Here is a 27962-nt window from a genome sequence, read left to right as displayed (position 1 = left end):
CAAATGCACCACTAAATGACACATGAAATCATTCCTGCCTGTGGCTATCAATGCTAACTCTAACCCTGTACAACTCCTCCACCTCATGCACATTGCAGTAGTTACACCCTATTGCATATACTCTAAAGTGAAAATAATAAATAACAAGTTTATAGTTTAGAGTAAAATGTCAATCATATATTCACCTCTGTAATATTCTTGATATTAATAATTTAGCTATTTGTATATATTTGAGCTATTTCTTATATTTTGTAAACTTTGTAATATATTGGTATTATTTATTTTAGTTCAGTCTTTTCCTGATATTGTCTTGGAGCAACTGTAACCACATAATTTCCTTGGGGATTAATAAAGTATTCCGATTCTGATTACTTGTCCTGATGGAAAACCACTGCCATGTCCTCAAACCAGAGATGCCAATGTGAAACTAGTCAAGGTTAGGATTGTGAGTACAAAGCCAAGGGTCCCCGAGAATTAGGTGTGAGCAGGGCTTAGTTTTTAATACTTCTTGGCCCACCCTAAAGCTCTTCCTTGTAATAATTCCACCAGGTGGGCCATTCTTATGCTGTCAGAAATACAACTTTGCTGTTGAAACACAGGGAAACACTGGATTAGAAATCCACTACTATTCTCTTTTAGGACTGGGCAATATGACCCAAAATTCATATCTCGATATTCTTTAGCTGGATGGCGATATACGATATATATCTCAATATTTTTTTAAAGCCATAAAGTAAGAATAAAAAGAGAGTTCTTAGTCAAAGCTGGGTCTATAAGATGTTAAGCTGTGTGTCTTTTTCATAACAGTGACATGGTTGTATTTACCTTAATTGAACGAGTCGTCAGTCGCGGTTATACCCATCAGCAAATAAACTGGAGCAGCAGGGCTATGTAAAAAGTGTAGGGGGGCGTGTTTGCGGTCACATCCAGTGGGTGTGTGGGCGGAAGCGCTCCACCTCAAGTCACTACTGCGCAGACTCTGGCTCCAAAAATGCACGATGGCAGCCTCCACAAGCGGAATATTTTGGCTTCATTTTTTCGCAATGGGAGGAAGTGCTGTCGCGTCATCCATGTTTTCTACAGTCATTGGTAAAGACAAACGAGGCCCTGGTTGATGTGACTTCCTTGTTACATGATTTGAATTGTTGAAAAGATGCAGGTAATACAGGAAATGTTTCACATGATCTGGATCCGAGTTGTTTCTTTAATGTAAATTAATAAAACACACCCCTCCAACTTGCCAAATGTCAATTATGTCCAAGTCAGACAAGGACTTCCTGTAATTTTTGTGGACATATATAAATCAATATGTATTTATTTAAGTGTGTGTGTGTGTGTGTGTGTGTGTGTTTGTGTGTATTTTAATTGTCTAACTATATATCTTTCCAAATGTGCTATTGATATTAAATTCTCACCAGATGTAAGTAAAAAACCCATACATCCACACATACAAAAAAAAAAAAAAATACAAAACCATAGATATCCACAAGAACAGTTTTATACGAGAATGAGAGCAAACACTTGCTCAGGTGTGGAATTGCTACTCTTAGGGTGAAGCTCATTAATCCACTGCTGTGAGACCTGCCTTCCTGAACAGACAGAAAGAAGGATGGCTGCGGACAGGAGCTGGCTGGCAGTGGTGAGGATGGAAGCTGATGAAAGATACCCTTAACCGTACTGGTAATATGTCCATATACAGGACAGGAATGGGTGAGGTTGCAAATTTTCTGCGTTAAAGGAAACTAACAAACCTAAAATCAATCATACAGAACAATACAGAACTATAACAATATGGGAATCAGGAAAAATCATAACCACAAGGAAAACAAATTATATTTATAGAAACTACAAGCATAAATGACTTCTCAAAACTCAAAACAGTGAAGACTTAAAAGGTCCAAGCAAATAAACACTAGGTCACAGACCCAGAGCCATGATACTGCCAAATGATCACGGCATAAATTACTTTCCTGTTGTTCTTAACTAGACTTCTTAGGCTTTGTCCATATTAGTCTACGGACCAATGCATTTCCAAAAAAATGAAGCATTCTACTTTCTCTATATTGTTCTTTATATTATCGTCATATAGCTCAATACTTCTCTGATGTTGTGCAGCTGGATGCAGCCAAGTCAAAGGAGGAGCTGTTCAACTTTGTCTATGGTGACATCCTGAATAACATCCAGAAGTCTCTCTAACAAAAGTAATCTAATCTCCAACAGGTCAATCCATCACACCGAAGAAACAGTATTGTATTTTTGTAGAGCTTTTTTGCTAATGAAAGATGGAGTTAATGTTTCTAAATCTTTTCTCTTTCAGGATCATTGCTTTTACCATGGCCATGTAAGAAAACATCCAGATTCCTGGGTTGCACTCCGCACATGCTCACGATTCAGGTACAGTCCCTACCTCATGATTAATTGTTGTTACACTGTATCAAGTGTTATCAGGTGAACATAAACAAACATTAATCCAGTGGTTCCCAAACTTTTTTTGCCGGGCCCCCCTTTGTTTACAAGAAAAATGTCTCCCCCCCCCCCGCACGCGCGCACGCACATCCTCCAACCACACACACCCATATTTTGCTCGATTGCGCTTTATTTCACACCTCAAACATTTAGTCAAAAATTAAGCAAATACAAGTAATCTGCAATAAATTGCAGGTAGTAATAAAATAAACTACTAACTCTTTCACGCTACGTCCGCACCTACACGGGTATTTTTGAAAACGCAGCTGTTTCGTCCACACCTAAACGGCGTTTCGAATCACCGAAAACGGAGATTTTTTAAAACTCCTTTTTTGCGTTTACGTGTGGACGAGGAATACAGAGTTCATCACGCAACGTCAAAGGTATGTGCCTTTTTTCACGTCATGCTGTGCGCCACGTTATTGTTTACATGAGATGAATTGCAGAATGGCAGATAGAGACACAATACTGTTAATCTGACTGTCTGCAAGTTTTACATGCTTACATACACACACGCAGTTACTGTCCCTCCATTTAGAAAGGCAGAGGCGTCACGGTGTAATTATTTTACGTGTAGTTGTTTTTTTTCCCTGTGTAATAATGTTCAACATTGCTACAATACATTTTTCCAAAAATGTCTCTCTGTGCAAAATGGGTTCAAAAACATAAACAGCTGTGGGATACTGTTTGTCTGTGATTTGGAGAGCCCAGCGCGGCTCCCGACACAGGGAAAACCAATTCTGCAGGAGACACCTACCTCAGCACTTGTGCAGGTGAAGCCAAAGGGCAGATATGCTTCACCATATTTTCTAGTCTTTGGCTTAGAATGAAGTTGGTTTGGAAACATATTCAGCGATGCTTCATCTCCTGCTTTGCGTTTCTGTGGCCGCCCCGTGCTAGCAGTGTCCAAGCATTTTGTTTCCCCACCTCTTTCATGCCGTGCCCCCCCTGCAATGGCTCTGCGCCCCCCCTAGGGGGCGGGCCCCACACTTTGGGAAGGTCTGCATTAATCTATCTTTTTTACACTTATCTGGTGCCACGTCGTGGGTGTTATATATGTGTTATACAAGCTATCGCCAGTAGTGGGCACCACGTCATGTGTGTGTATCTTCCTGAGGTATAATGAATAAAAAGAAGAAGACTGAATGTAAACAGCTAACGTGTGTATCTGTCTGGCTCTGTATAACTCCTGCTTAGTAACTGACATAAACAGGGGAAAACATAACAGCGGGAATAATTCACCTTTAGGCGTGCTGGCATACTATCCGCCACCTGATCCAACTCACCACCTGGTTGGGATGAGCTGACAGTTCAGCTCTTCTCTTCATCTGTCTCCAGAACTTATGGGTATAGATCCGATGATACAATTACAAAAGCAATCATGTATTCCACAAATGGGAATGCACCTATTGCTGCACCTGTAAGAGACAGAAAAAGCAAAACAAAACAAATGTACAGCACACAAAAAAATACAGAGATACATAAATCTACAATATTCCTATAGTGTGTGTGTGTGTGTGTGTGTGTGTGTGTGTGTGTCTCTGAGAGGGAGAGAGTGAGTGAGTGTGAGAATGCCTGTGTCTGATAATGAGGGTGAGAAGCTGCAGTGATGCCCCGCAGAAACCTGGGGGCAGACAGAGATAGAACCAGGACAACCATGCTATCCGCAGCTTCCAAGAGTACCAATGACCACCACTAGCACCCCAGGGCCACATCCCAAGACCGTCAAGCAGCACCCACCCCAGTCCTCCACCACCACCAACTGAGGTAGATGCACAGGCAAAACAGCAACCGCAGCTCTCCAGCCCTCAGGAAGACCGCCAGTCACCTGCAGCCCAGGAGACCACCACCATCCACCTCCAATTCAAATAGGGAAACGAGACTACAGCAGACCACCCCCACTAAGCAATGGAATTGATCAGTGGGAACCAGAGAGACAAACTCATCCAGTTGGTGTTTTGAAGAGGCAGACATTTTCTCCAGACCAATGTGGTCAAGAACTAAATCTTTATATTGAACACATAAGCATTTTTTTATTTAGAGTTCATCAGGCTTTTCTTGGTGATGCATAAGGAAGTAAGGAGTATATATGATGTATTTGCTTCCATATCTAGTTCACTTATGTTACCTAAGATGCACAGTGAGGTTGAGATATAGCAACTAAACCTTGTGGTTAGGTCTTCACATATCTTCTGCAAGAACTGTTGGACAGGCATGCAGAACCATATAGCATGCATATAGCTCTCAACAGAGTTGTCTTTGCAATAGGTGCATATGTTCGATTGTGTAAAACCCATTTGGGAACAACCTTTGTCCTGTGTAGTGTGTTCTGTAGAGATTATTGCATTGTGTAAGTTGTAAGTTGGGGCATTTAGTCATTTTTAAGGTCTTTATGCATATTTGTGTCCAGAAGTTTTGATCTGGACTGATGGAAAGATCTCATTCCACTTTACGGTTGGGAGGGAAATTGACTCGTCAAATTTTAAACAATAGCTTATAGCATTTTTGATCACCGTTTGGGCATACAGATATTAAAACATTTTGTTACCCAAGTAGGTATTTCTTGATTCAGTTGACCAGGATTGATTTTTTCTTTTATGATGGATTTCAGTTGATGATATTCAAGAATGTCACCTTTGCTGAGTCTGTGTTTTGATAGTTCTTCAAATGAAATGAATTTTCCATCTTGTATAACATGTTCTAGATTTTTTAAATCCCTTTCTCATACCATGATAAAAAACTTAGTATACCCTTTTTCTGATAAATAACTGGATTGTTCCAAAAGGGTGTTAGTTTACATGGAATAAGCAAAGACTTAGTTGTTTTTAGGAATTCCCACCAGGTTGTCAGAGAAGTGTTTATGTTGAGGCTTTTAAAGCAGTTATGCTGCTTAATACTGGAGATGATGAAAGGCAGATTACAGATTTTTACTTTTGCACAGAATGCTTCTTCTTCTTCTTCTCGTTTGGCTCTCAGCGAAGGCGGTCGCACTTTCTCCTCTCCTCTCCCTTATCTTCCCTGCTTAGCTTCTTATGTCCTTGTCTAGTCTCGTGTTTTCTGTACTTCCCTGGAACACTCTCTCATAGTCTGTGTCTAAAACCTAAAGAGAACTATGGATTTGATCAACTGGTCTCTGAATGCTATTGACACCCTCTTCTCAACGAGAAGTTTGGGCTCGGGAGAGCCTGAGTGCCCTGGAGGGACTTTCCCTGCTGGATACATGATGGACGGGTGGCAGAAATGGAGGATCGTGTGCCTGGCGGGACTGTCGATCGAGGACGCTGAAGATATCTACCTATTCGGAACCATGATAACAGGGTTCTTGCTGATCGGAGCTGGCTTGGCCCTGGCTTATCGGAGAATTAAGACAGCGGAACCGGCTGCTAAAACCCCCACAAAGCTGCCCGCTGAGATTGAATTGACGGGACGAGGCGCGGCTTCTCAGAAAGGGCTCACAGACGGGGATATGGTCAAGAGCTTGGAGGCTATTGCGGCTGCAGTGAATACTCAGAATAACATCTCTGAGCGGATACTGGGATACATCAGGGAAGAATCAGCTCAAATCAACAACTATGGGCGGAAGCTGGAAAACATCACGGATCAGTTGGCTGCGGTCGTGAGGTCTCAGAATCTGCTTTGTGAGCAAAGGATTGACAAGACCACGGAATTGCAGGTAAACAACATCATGGAGAAACTGGCGGCTATCCAACGGGAGATGGAGAGACCAGTGTCGAGGTGCTAAAGCTAAAACAGCTCGAAATTTTCACGAGTTGTTGGAAAGAAATCGCCATCTTAATGCGGCTACCCCCTCCGGCGCCAGCTGCGGGCTCAAGGCTGGAGCCGAACAAAGCAATCCCTGATAACGACTGTGTTGACACTGTTCACACTTGTCACGTGCTCCAATGTTGTACTGTGGACTTTTATGTGCTTTCTGTGCAGAGGAGTTTTTTTTGTTTCCTGTTCTCGTGCTGTCCTCCCATAGGTGCCCAGCATGAGTAGAGGTCTCTTTTTTCCTCTTGTATTTTCCCCATTGTTGTGTACATTTTCAGTGTTTTTTCTGTAACGCTGCCGATCTCCGACTTGTATTCCCATGTGTTGTCTATGTTGTGTGTGTGAGTCGGGGGGGTTCTATTCCTCTGTGGGGCAACCTGCATATGGCCAATAAAGCAATTCATTCATTCATTTATTCTAGGTCCAGTGAATGGTTGTCTAATAATTTTATTTTTCAATTTTTCAAATTATTTTATTTATACAGCACCAAATCACAACAACAGTTGCCTCAAGGTACTTTATATTGTAAGGTAGACCCTACAATAACTCATACAGAGAAAAACCCATCGAAAAAAACCCCCCTTTTTAATAGGAAGAAAGCAGGCTTAGAGGGGGCGGCCTTCTGCGACGACCCGTTGGGGTGAGAGAAGGAAGACAGGATAAAGACATGCTGTGGAAAAGAGCCAGAGCATAACTAAGGGAGGATTCAGGGTCACCTGATCCAGCCCTAACTATATGCTTTAGCTAAAAAGGAAAGTTTGAAGCCTAATCTTGAAAGTAGAGATAGTGTCTGTCTCCTGAATCCAATCTGGAAGCTGATTCCACAGAAGAGGGGCCTGAAAACTGAAGGCTCTGCCTCCCATTCTACTTTTAAATACTCTAGGAACAACAAGTAAGCCTGCAGTGTGAGAGCGAAGTGCTCTAATGGGGTGATTTGGTACTACAAGGCAGCTGTCCCCAACCCCCGGGCCAAGGACCGCTATGGGTCCGTGAGTCGTTTGGTACCGGGCCGCAAAAGTTGAGGCTCGGGTGTGAAATATATGGTTTTCAGGGTTTTTATTGTTAACTTGGTTTCCCTGGGTCTTTCCCATGTTGTAGTTGTGTGTCTTATTTTGAAAGAAATATTTGCGTGTTACCATAGCAACCAGAGAGCATTAAGGGGCAAGAGGAGGATGTTACTCTCAATGTTGTTGCCGCATTTCAGGAGGACGCTGCTAATAGAGTTACACAATTACACAGTGAACTCGCGGTTATTATTATATTTACAAAATACCACAGTTTTTGTCTTGGTCGTATCATTTTATTTTGTTGTAATTATCCGTGACACCTTAAAGGGCGGTCCGTGAAAATATTGTCTGATGTTAAACCGGTCCGTGGCGCAAAAAAGGTTGGGGACTGCTGCTATAAGGTCAATAGCCCTTTAAACTCTAACCTAATTTACCCTTTAAACCAGGGGTGGGCAACTCCAGGCCTCAAGGGCCAATGTCCTGCAGGTTTTAGATGTATCCTTGATCTAACACAGCTGATTTAAACGGCTAAATTACCCCCTGAACATGTCTTGAAGTCCTCCAGAGGCCTGATAATGAACTAATCATTTGATTCAGGTGTGTTGACCCACGGTGAGATCTAAAACCTGCAGGACACCGGCCCTCGAGGCCTGGAGTTGGACACCCTTGCTAAAAATGCTAACTGTCAGCGGTGACGGGTTAGGGTTTAAAGGGTTAAGACAAGATGGGGACTGATTATTCAGGACCTTGTATGTGAGGAGCAGCATTTTGAATTCAGTTCTGGATTTAACAGGGAGCCAATGAAGAGAAGCCAATATAGGAGAAATCTGCTGTTTCTAGTCCCTGTCAGTACTCCTGCTGCAACATTTCGGATCAACTGAAGGCTTTTCAGGGGGTTTTTAGGAAATCCTGATAATAATGAATTACAGTAGTCCAGCAAAGACTTAATAAATGCATGAACTAGTTTTTAGCATCACTCTGAGACAGGATATTTCTAATTTTAGAGATGTTGCAGAAGTGAAAGAAAGTAGTCCTACATATTTGTTTAATATGTGCATTGAAGGACATCCTGGTCAGAAATGACTCTAAGGTTCCTCACAGTGTTACTGGAGGCCAAGGTAATGCCATCAAGAGTAAGAATCTGGTTAGATATCATATTTCTAAGATTAATAATAAGCTTAGTTTTAATCATTTTGAAACGTATAGCAATCTATTGGATTGGATGTAGTGATAAATGTCTGTATTTTAATGTCTGAGTTGGCTGGAAGTTTCACTCACATGTAACTGCTTCACTTCTTGCATGCATTACCTGGCTACAAGCACAAGTTAACTGAGTAGGCTAGTAGCAGGTCAAATTAGCTTAGCCTTGAGAACGATGGTGCATCTCCTTTTGTTTGCTGGCAGTATGGTGATGCTTTAGTCTGGGATGTGATTCCTTCTTTTCCTAAATGGCAAGATTGGAGGTCTGAAGAGAGCCACAGATACTTGCTCAAAGTGCTTGCTCATAGGGGGTCATATGATTGTTGGGTTTTTCTCTGCACCTATGAAGCGCCTTGAGGCGACTTTTGTTGTGATTTAGCGCTATATAAATAAAATTGAATTGAATTGAATACTTCATCCTAATTTGTTCTGCTTCAGGCCATCCTAGTTTATTAATCCTTATTTCTGTGGCTGTGATATGAGCAGCTGTTGTGAAGATATGGCAAATACAATCCTTTTGGCTACAACAGGGGTCGGCAACCTTTCTGATGATGAGAAAGAAATAAAATTTTCTCAAAAGCAAATGTGCTATATCAACTGTTGCATAAACAATAAATTTAACGCTGTATATCAACAGTTACACACTATATAGAGCAACTTTATTGAACTATATTTTTTGACAGATGTTGGCAAAGTGCAGATCAGCTATTTTCAAAAAACACTTTTTTATACATAACAAGAACACCATAACAGCAAAGGAAGTATACAACAAAAAATGCTAATGATCTTATGATCTTCTCACAACAATGACACGAAAAAATAAACTGGGCCTATATGACATTGGTTAATGCAGGGATGTACAAGTTAATGTGATCCCTGCCCCTGCTTTGCATTTGCCAGTTGTGTCATCTGGGGATCACATTTTGTAACTTTAAGGAGCACACAGGTCTCTGAGTATTCAGCAGTCAGACTGGGAGGCAAAGCAAGTCTGTATTTTTTGTCTATCTTTGTGCTTCAATTCAAACTGCAACACTTTTTCCCCCTTTTACACAGAGGGCTGATATCACTGAATTCTAGTGACACCTACTACCTGGAGCCAATCAGCAGTGTAGATCCAGTCTACCACTCACTGCTGAGTACCAAGGAACTGCCAATTAAGGGTGGAAACTGCTACCACACGCATCACACCACACAGCCCAACCTTATCTCTAATCTGCTCACATCATTTCATTCAAGGGTGAGTCTTCCAGAAATCAGTGGTACACCTTTTCTAAACTAAATTGGGTTGATTAAGTCAAAAATTAAATTAGGTTTAGATAGAAAGATCTGGAACAGAGAAAAATAATGAATTACTCCCACAAAAGGGAGAAAGCACAACCAGAATATGTGTACCCACCTCAAACAGGATTTGAACCAGAAACCTTCTCTCTGTGAGCGAATTTCTAAACCACTCCACCACCATTCAATCTATTTTGTAGGTTTCATGTCTGTGTCAAAGCACTTTCTCTAAAGGTACCACTGGTGTCTATGTTCTCTTGCTAAAAGTATTTACTTATCTACCTTCACACACGAATGACTTGAGTGACATCTCATTCTTAATCCATAGGGTCTAATAAGATGTTGGCCCTCCCTTTGCAGCTATAACAGCTTCAGTTCTTCTAGGAAAGCTTTTTACAAGGTTTAGGGGTGTGACACTGATGTTAGACAATAAGGCCTGACTTGCAGTGCTCTAATTTATTTCAAAGGTGTTTCATTGGATTAAGGCCAGGACTCACTGCAGGCCAGTCAAGTTTGTTTGTTTGTTTGTGATGCTTTATTTTAAACATGCTAAAATACAACAACAAAGAAAAGAAAGAAAAAACACAATCAAACAAAGCATAAGGAAAACAGGGATATTTTAATTTTAATTCTTCCCTCAAATTGTATCCCACATTCCTTTTAGAAAACAGATTTAGAATATTGTCAGGAAGGTTGTATATTGCTTAATACATAATTTGTTCAGTGTAAAAATGAACCAGAAACCAAGAAACTTACGTTCATGATCTTTTTCAATTTCCACACCATCTTTGTGAATCTGTGCTTGTGAGTTAATTTGAAAATTCCCAAATAACATGATTTTAGTTTTGCTTAGATTCAATGATATTTTGTTCTTGTCAAACCATGTTTTCTTTTTGTACATTTCTAAAGCTACCATGGAGGTGCTGTGTAGCAGGCAGAGGTAGGATTTAAATACAGGACTCCAATGAAACGGTTCAACTGAGAGAAGTAGCTTTTATTTGCTGTGGAAAACTTTAAATGGAACACGGAGACAAGAGTAACTAATACGAGAAATGTGGAATGCAGAGACCACACCCCTGCCTCACACCCCCACTGCCCAACTAAGGCCGGGGCTCTGGGTCTCTTCCACAGTGTATGTTGTGTTTAGTTTTGTCATCCTCCTGTCAGCCCCAACAGGGCAGTTGGCAGCCTTCAACTGCTTGCTCATAGTGGGTTAACTGTTGTTGCTATTTCATATAATATAATATAATATAATATAATATAATATAATATAATATAATATAATATAATATAATATAATCATATAAATAAAATTGATTGATTCAATATTTTGTTTTTGTTTACTGCTTTAAAGGATCTCTTTTAGTGGATGTGACAGGAAAAACTACCCAAAGTGCCAAATAAGGTGTCACCAAAGTAAAGCTTATTGTTTTTATTACAGGTGTTGCTGAGCGTTTATATCTTCATCCAGTGTTTTTCCCCATAGTTCACTGTCTAAATATGTTTAATATTTTATGTCAAGTCTGTGACAGCCTTTTTACGCCTTTTCTGCACATTATTCCACTCTAATTGACTGACAAGCATGTGTCTCTTAACATTTTATGTATTCTCTATCTCCTATCTTTGTTTGAGAGTGTTTTGGCCCATCAGTTTACGGTACTGTATTTATAAACATGTTGCTCCTTCCTTCTTCTCTTTAATGGCAGATTAAAAGGAATACCTTTGGTACGACTAAGTACATAGAACTGTACATTGTGGCGGACAATACATTGGTAAGATGACTCACCACCTGCCTTATTCATGCCCAAGCCGATTATTCCTGTGCACAGTCAAACTACTACATTTGTCTGCTGAGATCAAACTCACACAGCAGGATGGACACTCAGTTCACATACTAAACAGTTATGTAATTCAAGATAATAGGGCTCTTTTATATGGACAATTCTAAGCTTATCTAGTAGTTGTATTGAGGCAAAAGTAAGTGGAGTTAGGCACAAAGTATTTGTCTGCTTAATGTGGGGATACATTTAGTTTGAATTGCCAGATGGACGGACTTTCAAATGGTTGTTCTGCAGTAATGGGCTCCTTCTGCCACATTTAAGGTGATTGGAACAGAATTCATTAAAAAAATACTAACACTCGCCAGTATTCTTCTTGATGTTTATTAAAGGGAAAAACACTTTTTAGTTGTAAACCACCATCAGCATGATGCTTGTGTTTTTAAGATTTTACTAAGATCCAGTAGCTTATACAATGTTCAGAGATTCTAAGTTAGGCAGAGTGTTATAAAATATATTTACCAATAAGAAGACTGAAGTCCTCTCCCACTCTAATTGGTATCAGTCGGGATTAATTGTTTCTAAAATGTTTTACATTTTCCCCTCATGGCTAACATTCATTTATGTAATCCTGCAGTTTCAACGGCAGAATCAAGATTATGAAAAGACCAAGGCGAGGATAATGGAAATTGCTAATTATGTGGATAAGGTAAGGATGAGGGCTTCTGCTGTTCACTCCTGTTCTTCAGAGAACAAACAGTTTGATTCAACAAGCTATTGTTGCTGGGTCCACATAAATTTCATTGTCATGTATTAGTTATCTACTTTGAGATAACTTTTATGTTCTAAATCCGTAGTGATTGAAAACACACAAATACAGTACTTAATATGACTTCACCTGTCAGTAGTTTTAATATTGTGACAGTCACTAGTAATAGTTTTTTTTTTTTTTTTTGATTTTCCATTTGGAAAAATGTAGAAAATGTAGAAAAATAATATCTGTTGTGTCTATGTTCAGTTCTACAGGGCTCTGAACATCCGTGTGCCTCTCATTGGTCTGGAGGTTTGGACTGAAAGAGATCAGTGCATCATCACCGAGGAGCCAAATGCAACCCTTTGGTCCTTCCTCCAATGGAGACAGAAGCTAAAATCACGCAAGAAGCATGACAATGCCCAGTTGCTTACGTAAGAAACATACCACAGCACTGAGCCAACACCAGACATGTAGAAAACAAAATCATGTTGTTTACATCGGGTCTTTCACCTCTGTCTGAAGCATTTTTGTAATTCAAGCAGGAACTTTAAATCATTTTCATACCTGTTAGAATCAAAATAATAATTTTTTTTGTCAGTTCACAGCTACCTTTTCAGTGATCAATTGGAAACAGAGTGGATATGCCGACTTATATATGCTGTGGTTTTTCATTGAAAAAATAGTTATACTATACAGTCAAGGGAAAAATAATGTTTCAAGTATGCCCAATGATTTAACAGTGTGTAAAACCAGTAGCAAGTAGTAACTTGCAGTAATCACTTTCTGAATGACTCTCACATCATTGTGAAGAAATTTTTTACAGTCACTCAGGAAGATTGTGACATTGTGTTAACATACCACTGAATGCCAAAAATTCAGCTTCTATAGAGGTGACTACATTTGCTCAGAAATAATTAATGAAATGATTAGCAGCACCTGGCTGTTACTTATCCTTTAAATTCCCGTGTACTCAGTTTTTCACATATCTGCCTCTGCATAAGGTCCTGTGAAAACATATTTTTATGACTTTAGTATACAAATTCAGTATCTGGCTTCATTGCTGTCTGCAGAATAAATGCTAAATTTATTTTATGAATGCATTCAAGTGGTTTACATAATAGACATTTGTTCACTTTTTTTATATTATTAATGATTGTACTTTACATGGACTTGCATGACAGAAAATGTGACCTTTTTTTCATTGACGAGAAGTTTAAAAAAATTATTTGTTTAAGGTCTATGAAAGAATGTGTGACTTTTTTTGTAAAATCAATCAAGAATTGGAGTGGCTGTGAAACTGATTAGGTTCCAATGTTTATCTTTTGTTTATCTGAAACTGGGTCACAGTGTCAGCAGGCTAAGTGGAGTATTTGAGAAATTCTTCTTTCCAGCAAGGCTTTACAGTGTTGTGATACAATACTGCAATGGCAGGAAGTAATATCTCTAATTTCAATCACCTGCAAATTATATTTTTAGTATTCTTAGAATTTACTGCTCCTATCACAACAGGACAAAACAAAAAAACGAGGAGAAAAACAACATCCAGGACTCAGACTCTCTCAGTGAGGCCTGTTATTAAAATCACTATTATTCTTTATATTTAATTAAACATATTTATTTTTATTTATTTTATTTATATTCAACATGCCAGTATTGAGCAATTGAGCCAAGCCAACTTTATTTATAAAGCACTTTAAAAACAGGGAGTACTGACCAAAGTGCTGAACATAATTCAGTTCAATTCAGTTCAATTTTATTTATACACAACAACAGCCGCCTCAAGGTTCTTTATATTGTAGGGTAGACCCTACAATAATGCATAGAGAGAAAAACGCAAAATTTATATGACCACCTATGAGCAAGCACTTTGGCAACAGCAGGAATGGAAAAACTCCCCTATAACAGGAAGAAAACTCCTGGTAGAACCAGGCTCAGGGAGGAGCGGGCACCTGCTGCGACTGGTTGGCGTGAGAGAAGTAAGACAGGATAAAAGAAATGCTGTGGAAGAGAGCCAAAGATTAATAACATAAAAAGGATAAAATATAAGTACTATAAATAAAATACATAGTAAAAAAAACAGTAAAATTATAGAACATCAATATCAAAAGAGGAAAAATCCAAGTAAAATTAACATTCTAGACTGGGTTTAAAAGCCAAACCGAAAAGGTCGGTTTAAAAACACAAGCAAAACGTTAATCATGATGGAGAGGTGATGGCATCTCTGACCATGTTCGGTCTAATAAATCAGGGAAGTTGAGCAGGTGCAGGTTCAGCAGCATGTCTGAATGTAATACATTTAATTATTACACTTTTGTTGTTAAGCATTTTCACAGCGACTCTAAAGTGGCTTGCCGTCTGTCACTGCCATTTGTGTTTGTGTTTGTGCTGTTTCTGGCACTTGTTACTCAAATTGTAAAATCAATAATATTGGATCACCATTCACGGGGGAAACGCAGTGGTAAGCTGGAAAGTGGACATCTTTGTCTGCTTATGGATTGGCTCATCGCCTCTTTCCTTCCCGGTAGTCACAGAAACCGGTCTACATCTGGTAGGTACCTGTCGCCAGACCCAAAGAGCTATTGCGGCTGTCACAGCCCTGTTGCTTGGCACCAGAGAACGCACCAGGTGATCCAGGAGAGAAGCACAATTGCTGCCTAAGCAAAAACCCTTAGTGGTCCCGTACGTGTCAGGAGTATCGGAACAGTTGAGACACATTTTTAAATTTTTTATTGCCTCATCATTACATTGGTGTAACCTTGGTGTAACACTCCCACTTTCTCATGTGGCTACTTGGGAAAATGAATTACCCATCCATGCATTATACTGTGAAAGCATCCGATGTAACAGGATTGATCTGTAATTGTTTCACTGAATATCAAGCTCAGGAGAATTGTATTAAATCAGTTGCGCTCAACCTCCCTGATGTTTAGACATGGGCTGATAATTAGCATAGTGCCATGTGTCTCTGCACTCACCATTGTATGATGAGCCTCTGGCAGTTGGTTAATGTATAAACTAACAAATACTTATAAAACAAACAAAAGATTTTGCTTCCAGTAGAGCAAAAACCTCAAAATAGTAGCAGGAGCAGCACAAATGTTAATTAGAAAAATGTAGACTCTGTGATTAGATGTGCTGATACAGTAGGATCTGTTTTGTTTTCATTATTCAATCAGAGCTTGATTCTGTTTTAGCATGCCAAGAGACCAACTGCATTCAGTGCATCCACTGTGGACCCCGAAGTGAACAGGAAGAAGGTTGAGGTTAAGTCCTAATTCGCTCTGTTTCTCGTGTTTTTTCTCTGTGGGAAAGGGGTGTGATATTCAAGGGGACAACTATCGGCATGGCACCACTGGAGGGGATGTGCAGCCTGGAAAACTCTGGAGGCATCAATGTGGTATGTGGAAATACATTTCTACTTTTTCTTTCCTTCTTCCTCCTCTTTTTCTCTGTCTTCACATCATGTAATTTTTTCCTGCTCGCTTCAATGTTTTTGGGCATGGAGAGTATCCACTGAAATATTCAGCACTATATTACGATCACTGACCATCTTATTTGTATTATCAGATGTTCAATGATCAAGGTTAAAAGCCCACTAATTAACATGCTTATATAAACAGGTAAATTACAAATCCAGAGGTTTTTTTTTTTCTAATTTTTAGCTTTTTCATTTTCTTATAATATTTCACAGCTGACATCATTCTGCTTTCTAGCAACAGCTGAATTCAAAAGAAAAACTTGCTGTACTGCTCAGATGGCGAGACAGCCGCTGCTCCTAGCGAAGCCTTTAGTATTTGACTCAAAATAAATGTTGTTGATGTACCCCACATATTATTGGGATCACTGCAGTCTGAAATAATGGAATAAAAATCCCAAAAAAGTTTATTCTGTTCACCTGGATGTAGCGTTTTAAGTGGGAGAAACATTTCGTCACTCATCGAAGTGATGATAAATGAGCCACTCAGTCTCAGCTGACTGCAGGTTTCCCCAACCTTTTAAACCATACACACTGACTGAAACTAGTACAACAGGCAAACAATGGGTTATGAGGTCAGTTTCTTCATTAATATGCAAATTGTCATGACCATTTCCTTACCTGGATGACTGAGCATCCATTTAGACACTAGAATAAGAACTTTTTTTTTGTTTATCAAGCTATTGTTAATGGGACATGGACATGCCCACGAATTGAGGCGTGTGTAAATTGTGTGTGCGTGTTATGCCTGTTGATGTCTACATTATTTTCTGACATGAAATGTTGAGACAGGAGAAAGTACTGGAGATGGTTCTTTAGTATTAACGAACTGTAATATAGAAGTTTAAAAAAATCAAGAGCTCTGTGTGTTGTGAATCTTCTAGGCTTAGCACACCTCTGGCCATGCTGGAAAAACACTCACTCATCTTATTACTCTAATAAACATATAATTTAATGCATGTTAAAAGTAACAAATTCATTCTTTAAACATGTCAGTTTGAAAAGTTAACAATCAAAAAAATAATATATCACTGAAAAAGGAACATAAATTTAGGCAATCAGTCAAACAAATACAAATTTATAACCAGGAGTCTTGAGATACAACATACAAATCCACAGTTCAACTTTTAACTTAGATGCACTAAAATCATTTTAATAGACATAACAATAACCATAATAACCTGGCCCAATTATGAAGTCAGCTTACTTTGACACACCCATATTAAATTAGTTTGAACATGTTGTTGATAGACTGCATCATATAAGTGACAGCTCCTTTTATTATTCCTCTACAGGACCACTCAGAGCTGTCCATTGGTGCTGCAGCCACCATGGCCCACGAGATTGGTCACAACTTTGGGATGAGCCATGACCATGACAGCTGCTGTGTGGAGGCCACTGCCGATCAGGGAGGCTGTGTGATGGCCGCTGCCACTGGGTTAGCCACGAGCTCTGCACAGGACTAAAGAAACATCCTAGTCACCCTCAGATGTTGTTACTAACACCTTGATTTCAACTCAAGTCAATTTTATTTATATAGCGCCACAACAGCAATTCCCTCGAGGTTTTTTATAAAGACCCTACAATAATATAGTAAAAAAAAACAACAACAACACTCAAACATGACAAGCACGTGGCAACAACGAAAGGAAAAAACCTTTTAACAGGAAGAAACGTTTGATAGAACCAAGCAGCCATAACACACTGACACATTACATTACTTGACACATGAAAAACAGTTCTAGCTGCTGAAATACTAGCATGGCTGTTTAACAAACCATTCCCTTGATAATTTTTTATTAGATTTTTATATTTTGTCTTTGAATTTGTTTTTCTTGTGTTGTCCTGTAAATAGGGACTACAAATCTGAATGAAGGAAAACAAGTCTTTGTGTGACAGACTTTGTTCCTTGATAAACATGATAAACAACTTAGTTCAATAAAAATTACAATATAACATACTGACATAATACAAAGCGATATCAGACAGAAAGCGTAGAATCAAACTACCATGTAAGCTTTTCACGGTTTACAATAAGCAGCAGTGGCTATAGTGCAGCTAAACTGAAACCTAACGATTGCTTTCCTCCAGCACTGTCTAAGACAGGGGTCTCAAACTCGCGGCCCGGGGGCCATTTGCGGCCCACATCACCCCCCAGTGCAGAGTGCCTGACGAGCCCAGTTGTAAGTAAACTGTTAAGACTCATCTGTACACTGCGTTTGTGTTTTCCAATAACGTTCAGTCATAGTTTTTTGTCATATTTAAAATAAACAAAAACACTACATTTTTGGAAATATTTGTGGGTGTGTTCTTTTTTTTTTGTTCTACTTGAACACTTAAGTGGCCCTCCAATGAGATGACAGTGCCAGCAGTGGCCCCCAGCTCCTCTGAGTTTGAGACCCCTGGTCTGAGAGAAAGGTGATCAGAATCTGTCAGCTTATACACGTGACTAGTTTACAAAGGAAGTGGCTTAAAAAGTCTAGTCAAGAGCTGATGACTTGGGGAAGGCAATACATGGGAAGGCTGAGGGGTTTAAGACAAGTGCAGAACAGCACTGGAAACAGTGCATCTCCTTGATATATCACCTTGATGATTATGATGACCATGGATTTGGCCTCTAGAAGAGCATCCATGTTGAGAAGAGGGAGATAGCTGAATAGTACTTGGAAGGTGTTTTGCCCACGCACGCTTTTTCCTTCTTTTTTCTTACACCCATGTCCAAGATTACTGTGGTAGTCGTACATTCAATCTTAATGGTTTCTGTGATGGGAGCAGGGATGGTAAAGAGCCATGTTTAAGCCTAACTGCAAAATATATTAAAATACTTCATCATTCACAGCTTCACCTTTGTTTTTTTTATCTTTGAAAAGACAAATTAGTTCAAGTTATACAAACCAGTAACACACAGCTCATTTAGAACCTGTGAGCTCTCTCTCTCACACTCTCTCTAATTGCTAATGACTTAAATAGTATATCAGTCAAAATAGTTACAGATTGAATAATTGTAAAATGTACAAATGCATGCATAACATTGATATTTTTGTACTTTCTGTTCAATGTAAATAATATGAAAATGTCCCTGTCCAGGCACCCATTCCCTCGAGTCTTCAGTTACTGCAGCAAACGCGATTTGGACCGCTATTTCCAGAAGGGAGGGGGCATGTGCTTATATAACATGCCCAACATGAAAGACCTGGTGGGGGGCAAGAAGTGTGGCAACGGCTTTGTGGAGGACGGAGAAGAGTGTGATTGTGGAGAACCAGATGTGAGGACAAGTATTCAATTTGAACTTATATTAACTTCTCCTACCACATAAAAAGGGCATTAAAGCAGGGGTGTCAAACTCCAGGCCTCAAGGGCTGGTGTCCTGTAGGTTGCAGATATCACCCTGGGTCAACACACCTGAATCGAATGATTTGTTCATTACCAGGCCTCTGGAGAACTTCATGACATGTTGAGGAGGTCATTTAGCCATTTAAATCAGCTGTGTTGGATCAAGGACACATCTAAAACCTGCAGGACGCCGGCCTGACCCCTGCAATAAAGTAATACATTATGTTTAATTCTCGTAAGTTAAATAACTTTTTTGATGCTCATTTACTTTTTGTAACAGCTCATCATCATGTCCATTCTGTAGTTTTTTCAGCTTTTAAAAGCAGATGAAATGCTATGTTGTTATAGATACTCAGATTTTTAATTGTCACACCACTGTGCAGAGTTCTCATCTTTGAATGTAGGTTTAAATAGAAGGGAAAAACCAGAGTATTCTTATTATGAAAATAATGACTTCACATCACTGCATTTCAGATGCATTTATTTACAATATTGTCTAAAAAAAATGAAACAGCACTTTTTTGAGACTGTGACACGAGGACCACTGCAGTGGCTGTACCTCAGGAGGTAGAGCAGATCATCTACTAATCACAAGGTTGGTGGGTTAGGTTATCCCTAACCCTAAAGTTGGCATGCCTTGGGCATGAGGCTAACCCCAAGTCGGTTTCCGATGCATCCATTGGAGTAAAGAGGAATGTTAGATAGAAAGCACTTGCACTTGCACTGCATAGAAATAGTGCTTGTGTCCATTGTGATTCAGCATACAAGCCTTTGTTAGGGAGTATGGATGTACTGCGATCACTGTTGTTTTCTACTGGTGCCAAAAGCGATGGTCCACTGACAGTCTTTAAAGAAAATAAGGAGACTTTACACACACACACTTCTATACTTATTCACCACTTTGTTAGGTACACCTTGCTAGTATGCTAGTACTAATGCAGCTAGTTCATGTTATTAACACCGAATATTGATCCCGTCATCTGAATGTCAAAGTAGAAATCAAGACTTGAGTCTTGATTTCGGTGAGTGGATTAAAAGTGTGTTTTTAAGCCTTCCTGATGTGCAGATAAGATAAGAAGAACTTTATTTATCCCGAGGGAAATTCTTTTGTCATACACATTGCAGTCACACATTGCTCAACAATTTTGGAGCCACAACTGCGAAGGCCTGTCCCCTCGAGTATTCATTATGTCTTTAGAACAAGGAAAAGCATTTGGTCTGCTGACCTGAGAGAACGAGGCAGAACAAGGCAGCAGCTCAGACAGATACTCTGAATAGAGAAGTGTGTGTCTGTTTGTGTGTAGTTGCTTTTGCTGAGCTTACTCTGTAAAAAGGTGATTAAACATAACCTACAAATCATATATGAAGTCCGTTTTATTTGAATCATTTAAGTTTAAGGAGAGGTTATTTTTTTATTATTATTGTTTTTCGTTATGTACACTTCAGTGTTTAAACCTTGATATTGTGGGTTATTGTATGATTGTCAACAGGAATGTGAAAACGACTGCTGCAATCCCAATAACTGTACCTTGAAGGAGGAGGTCCAGTGTGCCCATGGAATGTGCTGCGAGGGGTGCAAAGTAAGAGACAACCCTTGCTGTCACTAACAGCAAGAAAGTGGGGGTGGTTTTTTTTTAGTAAAAATAAGTTATAAATAATATTATTCTATATATTTGTTATCTTGTGAGTATAATGGTTAACACACTCTCCTTACAAGTGAAGGATTAGTGGTGCAAGATAATCTCGTGTACTCCAAGTGCAGGTCCCGAGGTTGGATAAATGGTAGGGCTGTGTCAGGGCATAAAATCAGGTCCAAATCAGATGTGCTGGTCCATCCATTGTGACAACAATTTGTTTGTTCTCCTTTATACATTTGCGTTTTAAACCTAATGGTTTTACTTAAAAACTCTTTTAATACTGTTTTTAGTTTTTCTTCTCCTTTAGACTAAAGAGTATTTCATATAAACATTGGCTCAAGTAACTATTTGTAATGTGTAAGTGTGCTTTTAGATTTAAACCACCTCCAGGATTTTTTTTTTTTTTTACATCAACAATGAACGAACAAAGATATTTTCTAGAAAAAAGTTTTCATAAACCTTCTGTATACTACCTACCCCTATGATGACGGGAGGTAGAGCAGTCATTTGCTTTGGAAAATCTGTGTGCTTTGGGAAAATTCTAGTTAAATGCATCAGAAATCAAATTTGAAGTATTTGTAGGCAGATATTTACACTTTAGTCCTTATATGTAGAAGGCTTCAGTGTGCATAATTTTGCTAAGTATCACTAAATTAAAGATGGCTCTCCATGTCTTGTGCTCCTTTCCTCCTTCCTCACCCTCTGTTCCCTATGCGTGTCAGTTGAAGCAGGCAGGTACCATGTGCCGGCGCCCAGCAGGAGCATGTGACCTTCCAGAATACTGCACTGGGGCTTCTCCTTACTGCCCTGCCAACGTTTACCTGCTGGATGGCTCCTCCTGTCAATACGGAATGGCCTACTGCTACAATGGCATGTGCCTCACCCATGAACAGCAGTGCTTGCAGCTCTGGGGCTACGGTAATGAAAAGGCTTTTACATGCACTTCATCACCTCCCTCAATATGACATTAATTTACTGCACATGCCTATAAACTACTAAGTCTTTGTTGAAGGTCAGTATTTGAATAAAACTACAAATGAAATTTCTCTACTGTCAGCTTACCAAGGTTAGTTAGTCGACATTGTATTCCAACTCATGTTTCCTAACAGTGATGTCTTCAATATTTTGTAACTCTTCCGTCCAGTCATCCGAACATCTGTGTTCTCTTCTCAGGAGGTTTAGTACGTAGTAAACGGCCTGGTACTTTGAAAGGTCTATTCCTTACTTTCACAAAGCACTCAAAGCACCAAACATTCACATATCCTTGAATTTCTAATGTTACTCAACTTTTGATGTAGTGACTTTTAACTTTGGGATATTTTGGGAAAACACCACTGGATGTACAGAGCTAATTGGGTATGATGTGTTTCCAGGAGCTCAACCGGCCCATGATGTCTGCTTTGAAGATGTCAATGCAGCAGGAAATGCTTTTGGAAATTGCGGGAAAGATGAACATGGCAACTATGTGAAGTGTAAGAAAAGGTAAGTGAAGCTTCACATATCAGGTATCACCGCATGCGTTAAATAGCATCAGCTATTTACCGTATCCACACTGATAACAGATACAATTAATATTGGAAATGCTTTTGTTGAACATATCTTTACAGTAGTATACTGTGACACATCACGGACCCACACAACTTTCAAATGTAGTGCACCAGTTTATTTTTAGTGTGTCAAAGAGTCTGATGGCAGCAGAAGGAACAACCTCCTCTAACGTTCTCTCAGACAGCCTTTCGTCCTGGCAGCTCAGCCACGTAGCATCCTGGTCGGCAACACAACACCTTTGGACAGCTTTCCAGCGCGCGCACACACACACACACACACACACACACACACACTTCCTCTCTGGTCCTCAGCATCACTACAAAAAGAGAGAGCGTTTGTTAGTGAAATCCCCTCCACCTGGCCCTCAGCTTCCCCGTCACTGCCCCTCAAGCCTGCTGCAGCATGCCTCCACTGCAGCAGAGCCAGGGACCACACCCCTGCCACCCACCCCCACCACCAGGCTGAGACTAGATCCTGCCGAACCTACTCCCCCACCGGGAGGAAATCGGCCACGACCATCTGCCTCCCCGACCTATGAACCACCTTGAACTTAAATGGGTGCAAAGCCAGATATGAGTGTAGAAACAGAGTTATGATGAATATTAAGATAAATATTAAGATAAATAGATGAATATAGCGATATAGGTAAAAACGTGTGCAAATATGTCATGGTGTACAAAAGTGACAGGGTGCATCGAGGTGGCATTAATACTGTTCCACAGGTGTGGATCTGACCAAAGTGGATGAGTTAAAGAGTCTGATGGCAGCAGAAGGAACGAACTCCTGTAATGTTCCCTCAGACTGCGAGGTTGAAGGAACCTGTTGCTGAAACTGATTGTCCAGTGTGTTATCGAGGGGGTAGGAGTCATTGTCCATGATTGCCAGCATTCTGTCACTGATCACCTCCTCCTCATGCCAACAACAGACTGTTGTTGGCATGAGGCCTGCTCTATATAAAACATATAGAGCAGGCTGCTGAATACATTGAAGGAGCTGAACCTTCGTAGAAAGTAAAGCCAGTTCAGACCCTTTTTGTAGGCAGCCCTGTGTCCAATCCAATAATGGCCGTGTCATCAGAGGCTTTCTGGAGGAGACAAGTTTCTGTGATGTACTTGAAGCTGGCCGAGTAGATGGTGAAGAGGTCAAGGGGACAGAACAGTTGATTGGGATGCTCCTATCTTGCTGTTAAGACACTCTGAAACACAGCTCTGCAGTCTCACAAACTGTGGTCTGCCTGTCAGGTAGTTGGTGATCCACTGGAACAGTGGAGCCTCCACCTGCATGTCCTCCAACTTCTCTCAGCAGCCCGGGCTGGATCGTGTTAAAGGCACTTGAGAAGTCGAAGAACATTATCCGAACTGTGGTGTTGGGTCTGTCGGGGGAGGAATACGCTCTCTGCAGCAGATGTATCACTGCATCATCCACCCCTAAGTGGGGCTGGTATGCAAAGTGCAGAGGGTCTTGCTCACGAGGAGTCTGAGGTGTTCCAGGATAAGCTCTCTATAACTTTCATAATATGAGAGGTTAGTGTTACAGGCCTGTAGTCATTTAGTGCCCTGGATGATTTTCTTAGGCACTGGGACCACTCGTGATGTTTTCCATAGCACTGGGACTCTCTGGAGGTGCATGCTCAGGTTGTATAGGTGATGGAGTACTCCACACAGCTGGCTAGCACAGGCTTTCAGCATATAGTAGTACTTACTTTAGACTCTAAGACCAGATTGACCAACCGGTGCGCTGCCTGGATTGATTACAAGAAAGCCTATGACATAATGCCCCACACATGGTACTAGATTGCATTAAACTTTACAAGGTCAACAGGATCCTTGGACTCTTTAAGAAAGCTGCTGATCTCAAACCTGCACAGCATCTGCTTTAAACACTAAATGTAGTTAAAGATCTTCACTTGTATGTTGATGTGTAATTATTTCACACTGTTTTGCTAATAGTGTGTTATTTACCATAAGTGTTCAAAGTCATTCTGTGTAACCAGAGAGGATGTATAACTTTCTCCAGGTCTGAATATAAAATTGTTATGTAAAAGTTCAGAGTCTCTGTGTTATTTGAGGATGATGTACAGTATTGCTAACATACAGAAAGCAAAGGTTACTATCACACTATTTTTGAAGTGCTGGGTGTGTCCATTTTCCGGGATGGGCGTAAGGCAGAGTTGAGAAGAATATTTCTCTCTGTTGGAGCTGCTGGTGCAAATTGTGAGTCCTGCTTGACCCCCTTCAGTACTTCTGATGTCACTGAAATTATGTTTCTCTCAGTGGGTCACAAGACACTCTGCAGTTTGCATACCAGCCCCACTTGGGGGTGGACGATGCAGCGATACATCACCATGGTGTTTGGGGTCTGGTGAGTCGGATGGCTATGATGGGAGTGGGGGTGTCCTCACCCTGTGAACCCCCATCAGGAACCATGGCCTGTTCTCCCTCCTGCCATCTGGAAAGAGGTATAGCAGAAAATCAGGATCTTAGAAGGGTTCTTCGCACAAACTGTGAGACTGATAATTGGACTGTGCCCCCTCCCCATCCACACAGCTCACACAGCTAATTTAATCCCTCTCTGTGAGTGGACTGCTGATATTTTCCACTCAAATTCCTTCCATGTTGTACTATTTTTGAATTAGTCCTGTTTAAATGTTTCCTACCAGTGTTCATCTGCTGTAATTCTAATTCCATTTCCATTCTAACATATACATCCATATTGTTCACCTTAGATTCTTGTTGTAGAGTTTAGTATATTTTTACTTTTTTACTTTACTATTTTTTGTCTAACCTCCTCTCCAAATGACCTTAGTAATATTTCTTTAGAAGGCTCTAAAGTCTCCATCTAGTGATCTCCTTCCTAATCTCTGCTAGTTCACTTCCAATAACTTATAAGAGTAATAATAATACCCAAGCGTCTAAATAGTCCATTTGAGATTGACCTCTTTTTTACCTATTTAACTACAGAAGAAAAAAAATAATTTCAAAACCTTTACCAGAAAGACATGACATGTTCTATTTGCTCCAGTAGCACTTTATGCTCCTGCAGCTTTCCAGATGCTCCATACTGCTGCTGACTACTGGTTTAGCTCTTCATAGCCAGTATTAATATACATTTATATAATTCTTTTAGTCAAGTAGCATTGCTTATTTTCAGTGTGTATAATGTCCAGTATTCAATATTATTACCCGCAGTCTGTGATACGCGGTCTATCTATCTGATTTAGTACTCAGATAAAAAAAATTCGGTGATTTTTAACATCCAAGTAGATGCTGATATGGCAGACTCTGCACTGCATTTAGTCTATTATTAGACTCAGCTAGCTTCTCTTGAAATGTAAAATAGCCTACCCACCATTTTAATAACATAGACTATTTTAACATAGAAACTGAACATTTAATAGCATTCCTTTGTCTGAGCATTTCTTAATAAAATTTAAATTTACAGTAATGGGTTAGTGGGAAATGCATTTTATTACAGTAGATGTATTTCTAGAAGTGCTGCATTCCTCCACTGTTACCTTCTTCAATGCCATGTGCTAACAATAGGAGCAATAAGCCGTCCTACATAGATGATGTTTCCGTTCCATGCTTGGATAACATGTTCTGCCATTTGTTAGATCAGAAAGTAAACAATATTGCACATGGTGGAGCTTATTTTTTGGGTTAACTCGCTTATGAACATTATACACTTTCAATACGTAGATATCCACATCATAATAAATTTACAGTGATGAGCAAGTAAAGTCAATCACAAGTACCACTATATAATTTTTTTTTTCAATCCCTCGAGGACATCATTTATTCATAGGTTGTGTCTTAATCTTTATTCCAAATTGTCACATTTAGTATATAACTATGTCCTTTGGTGGAAGGCTCTGAGCCTTTCCTCCACGTTTTCATTTGTTGCTAAAACAAACTAGTTCTCACCACTACTTCCACTATATTTACTTCCAGTCTGGCCAGGGCTAGTCTAGTTTTAATGCCATGTACAGAGCTATTCGTCCTACCATATGGCATCTCCCCCACCATTATATCTCAAGCAGTACATACTGGATTATTTCTTCTAGAGGAATTGTCCAGTAAATCATAGCGCATCACTTGTAAGTCAGACTTTACCTAGTAAATGTGGGAAAATGGATAATTGATGTATTTTTGAACCCAACTGCACTTCTGTGGCTGTTCATCAACATTCAGAGGTTATTTGAAATGGTTTCTCAGAGGTTAAATGACTGGCCATTGAAAAATTAAGTCTTATGTGCTTGTATCTTTGTTTAGCGATGCCAAGTGTGGGAAGATTCAGTGCCACAGTGCTGCCACAAAGCCAAAAGGCACCAATGCTGTGTCAATCGACACTACCATCAAGACTGGAGGAACAGAGGTGAAATGTCGTGGCACATACGTCTACAGCACCCAGGATGGCCAGGGTGACCTGCCTGACCCGGGTCTTGTCATGACTGGAACCAAGTGTGGAGAAGGCAAGGTGGGTTCACACCAAGCTGGAATTTTGTGGTCAGGCAAATATTGATTGAAAACATGAAAACTTGATACTTACTGCTTGTTGAAGTTGCACTGTGGCAGGGGCCCTATCCAGATCGGTCAAATGTGGCATGCATGGAGCAGACATCAACGGATCACTGGGACATGGTCTGTGCTCACAGGTGATGCTATTGAGGTGCCAAGCATGCACCTGTTTGTCACCACCTAGAGTACCAGAAGCTCAAAACAACAGCAGAATAAGTTGTTTAGTATAACCACAAAAGATTTGGCAAACCACATACTCACCTCTATTCCTCAATACATAGATGTATTTTCCTTAAGAATATGGCAACATTTAAGAAGAAATAAACAGGCTTTCCAACGGTAGGAGATTCATTGCCAAGAAGCATTGTTAGAACAAGGAAATAAGTGTAAATTGCCATATATTTATCAGTTTTAATATAACCTCTTGCCAAATATAAAGTTAAATGTTTAGAGCTGGTTAGTCTGGCCCTGAATGGTCTACACGTTGACTAATATGGCTTTAATTTCTTTTACATCTCTTTGATGTTGGCTTCTGAATTGAACTGAACTAAAATTTTTGTAATTTGGAGATTACACTTTATACCCAGACATAAAATAACGGTATTAGGTAATAAATAATTTATTAAATGTTTTAAATTAAATTAACGGGCATTTAAATCATTATTGAAATATTTAATTAATGAATTCCATTTTTTTATTAATTAATAAAATTGTAATTAATTATTAAGTAGCATATTTAATTCATTCATTTTGTCATTCCTGGTCCCCTTATAGGCCTAAGTTAACAGACTCATTCAGATGTGGTCTGAATGTAACTGAAACTTCAAGGAAAGTTTGATATCTCTGACTCTTTAAGTATAAGCTGTTTGGTTTTTATTTACTGTGTAAAGGAGCATGGTTTATAGTTGTCAGCTGGTTGTCAAAATTTACTGATCTAATATAATGCACTGATCATTCGATCAATGCATATTATTGATCTAATAATAAGGGTTACTGGGGGTTAAGGAGGCCTGTTTGTGTGTCTTGTATATTTGGCACTTTGTCGAATGGAATATAAAGTTGTAAGTAAATCCCCCCACATACACCCTACAAAATAAGAGCTGAATTATGTGTGAGATACAAATGGATGAAAATGTACCCATCTGCAAATTGTCTTTCTGTATATATTGCTTTCTCTCTGTAGTATCCCCACAACAGT

General features: G+C 39.7%; 1 protein-coding gene across 2 annotated transcripts in view; it reads left to right on the top strand.

Annotated features, from left to right (window-relative positions):
* The window catches only part of adam19a (ADAM metallopeptidase domain 19a), an 83858-nt gene that overhangs the window by 39592 nt on the left and 16304 nt on the right, over positions 1-27962 (top strand). Inside the window, exons 1-13 of one of the 2 annotated variants that reach the window (XM_063470336.1) lie at positions 1595-1639; positions 2318-2394; positions 9498-9681; positions 11429-11494; positions 12138-12209; positions 12519-12685; positions 15567-15651; positions 17025-17167; positions 18817-18994; positions 20553-20642; positions 21422-21617; positions 22073-22181; positions 26519-26723. In XM_063470336.1, coding sequence (XP_063326406.1) covers positions 1610-1639; positions 2318-2394; positions 9498-9681; positions 11429-11494; positions 12138-12209; positions 12519-12685; positions 15567-15651; positions 17025-17167; positions 18817-18994; positions 20553-20642; positions 21422-21617; positions 22073-22181; positions 26519-26723 — 1602 coding nt within the window. In that variant the 5' untranslated portion in view covers positions 1595-1609. Of the gene's footprint in view, positions 1-1594; positions 1640-2317; positions 2395-9497; positions 9682-11428; positions 11495-12137; positions 12210-12518; positions 12686-15566; positions 15652-17024; positions 17168-18816; positions 18995-20552; positions 20643-21421; positions 21618-22072; positions 22182-26518; positions 26724-27962 lie in introns of those variants that run through there. The other variant, XM_063470335.1, reaches the window with a different exon arrangement.

This window comes from Pelmatolapia mariae, linkage group LG3_W (genome assembly GCF_036321145.2).
Source record: "Pelmatolapia mariae isolate MD_Pm_ZW linkage group LG3_W, Pm_UMD_F_2, whole genome shotgun sequence".
Lineage (NCBI taxonomy): Eukaryota > Metazoa > Chordata > Actinopteri > Cichliformes > Cichlidae > Pelmatolapia > Pelmatolapia mariae.
Note: the sequence above shows the minus strand (reverse complement) of the source record. Positions and strands in the feature narration are given on the sequence as shown.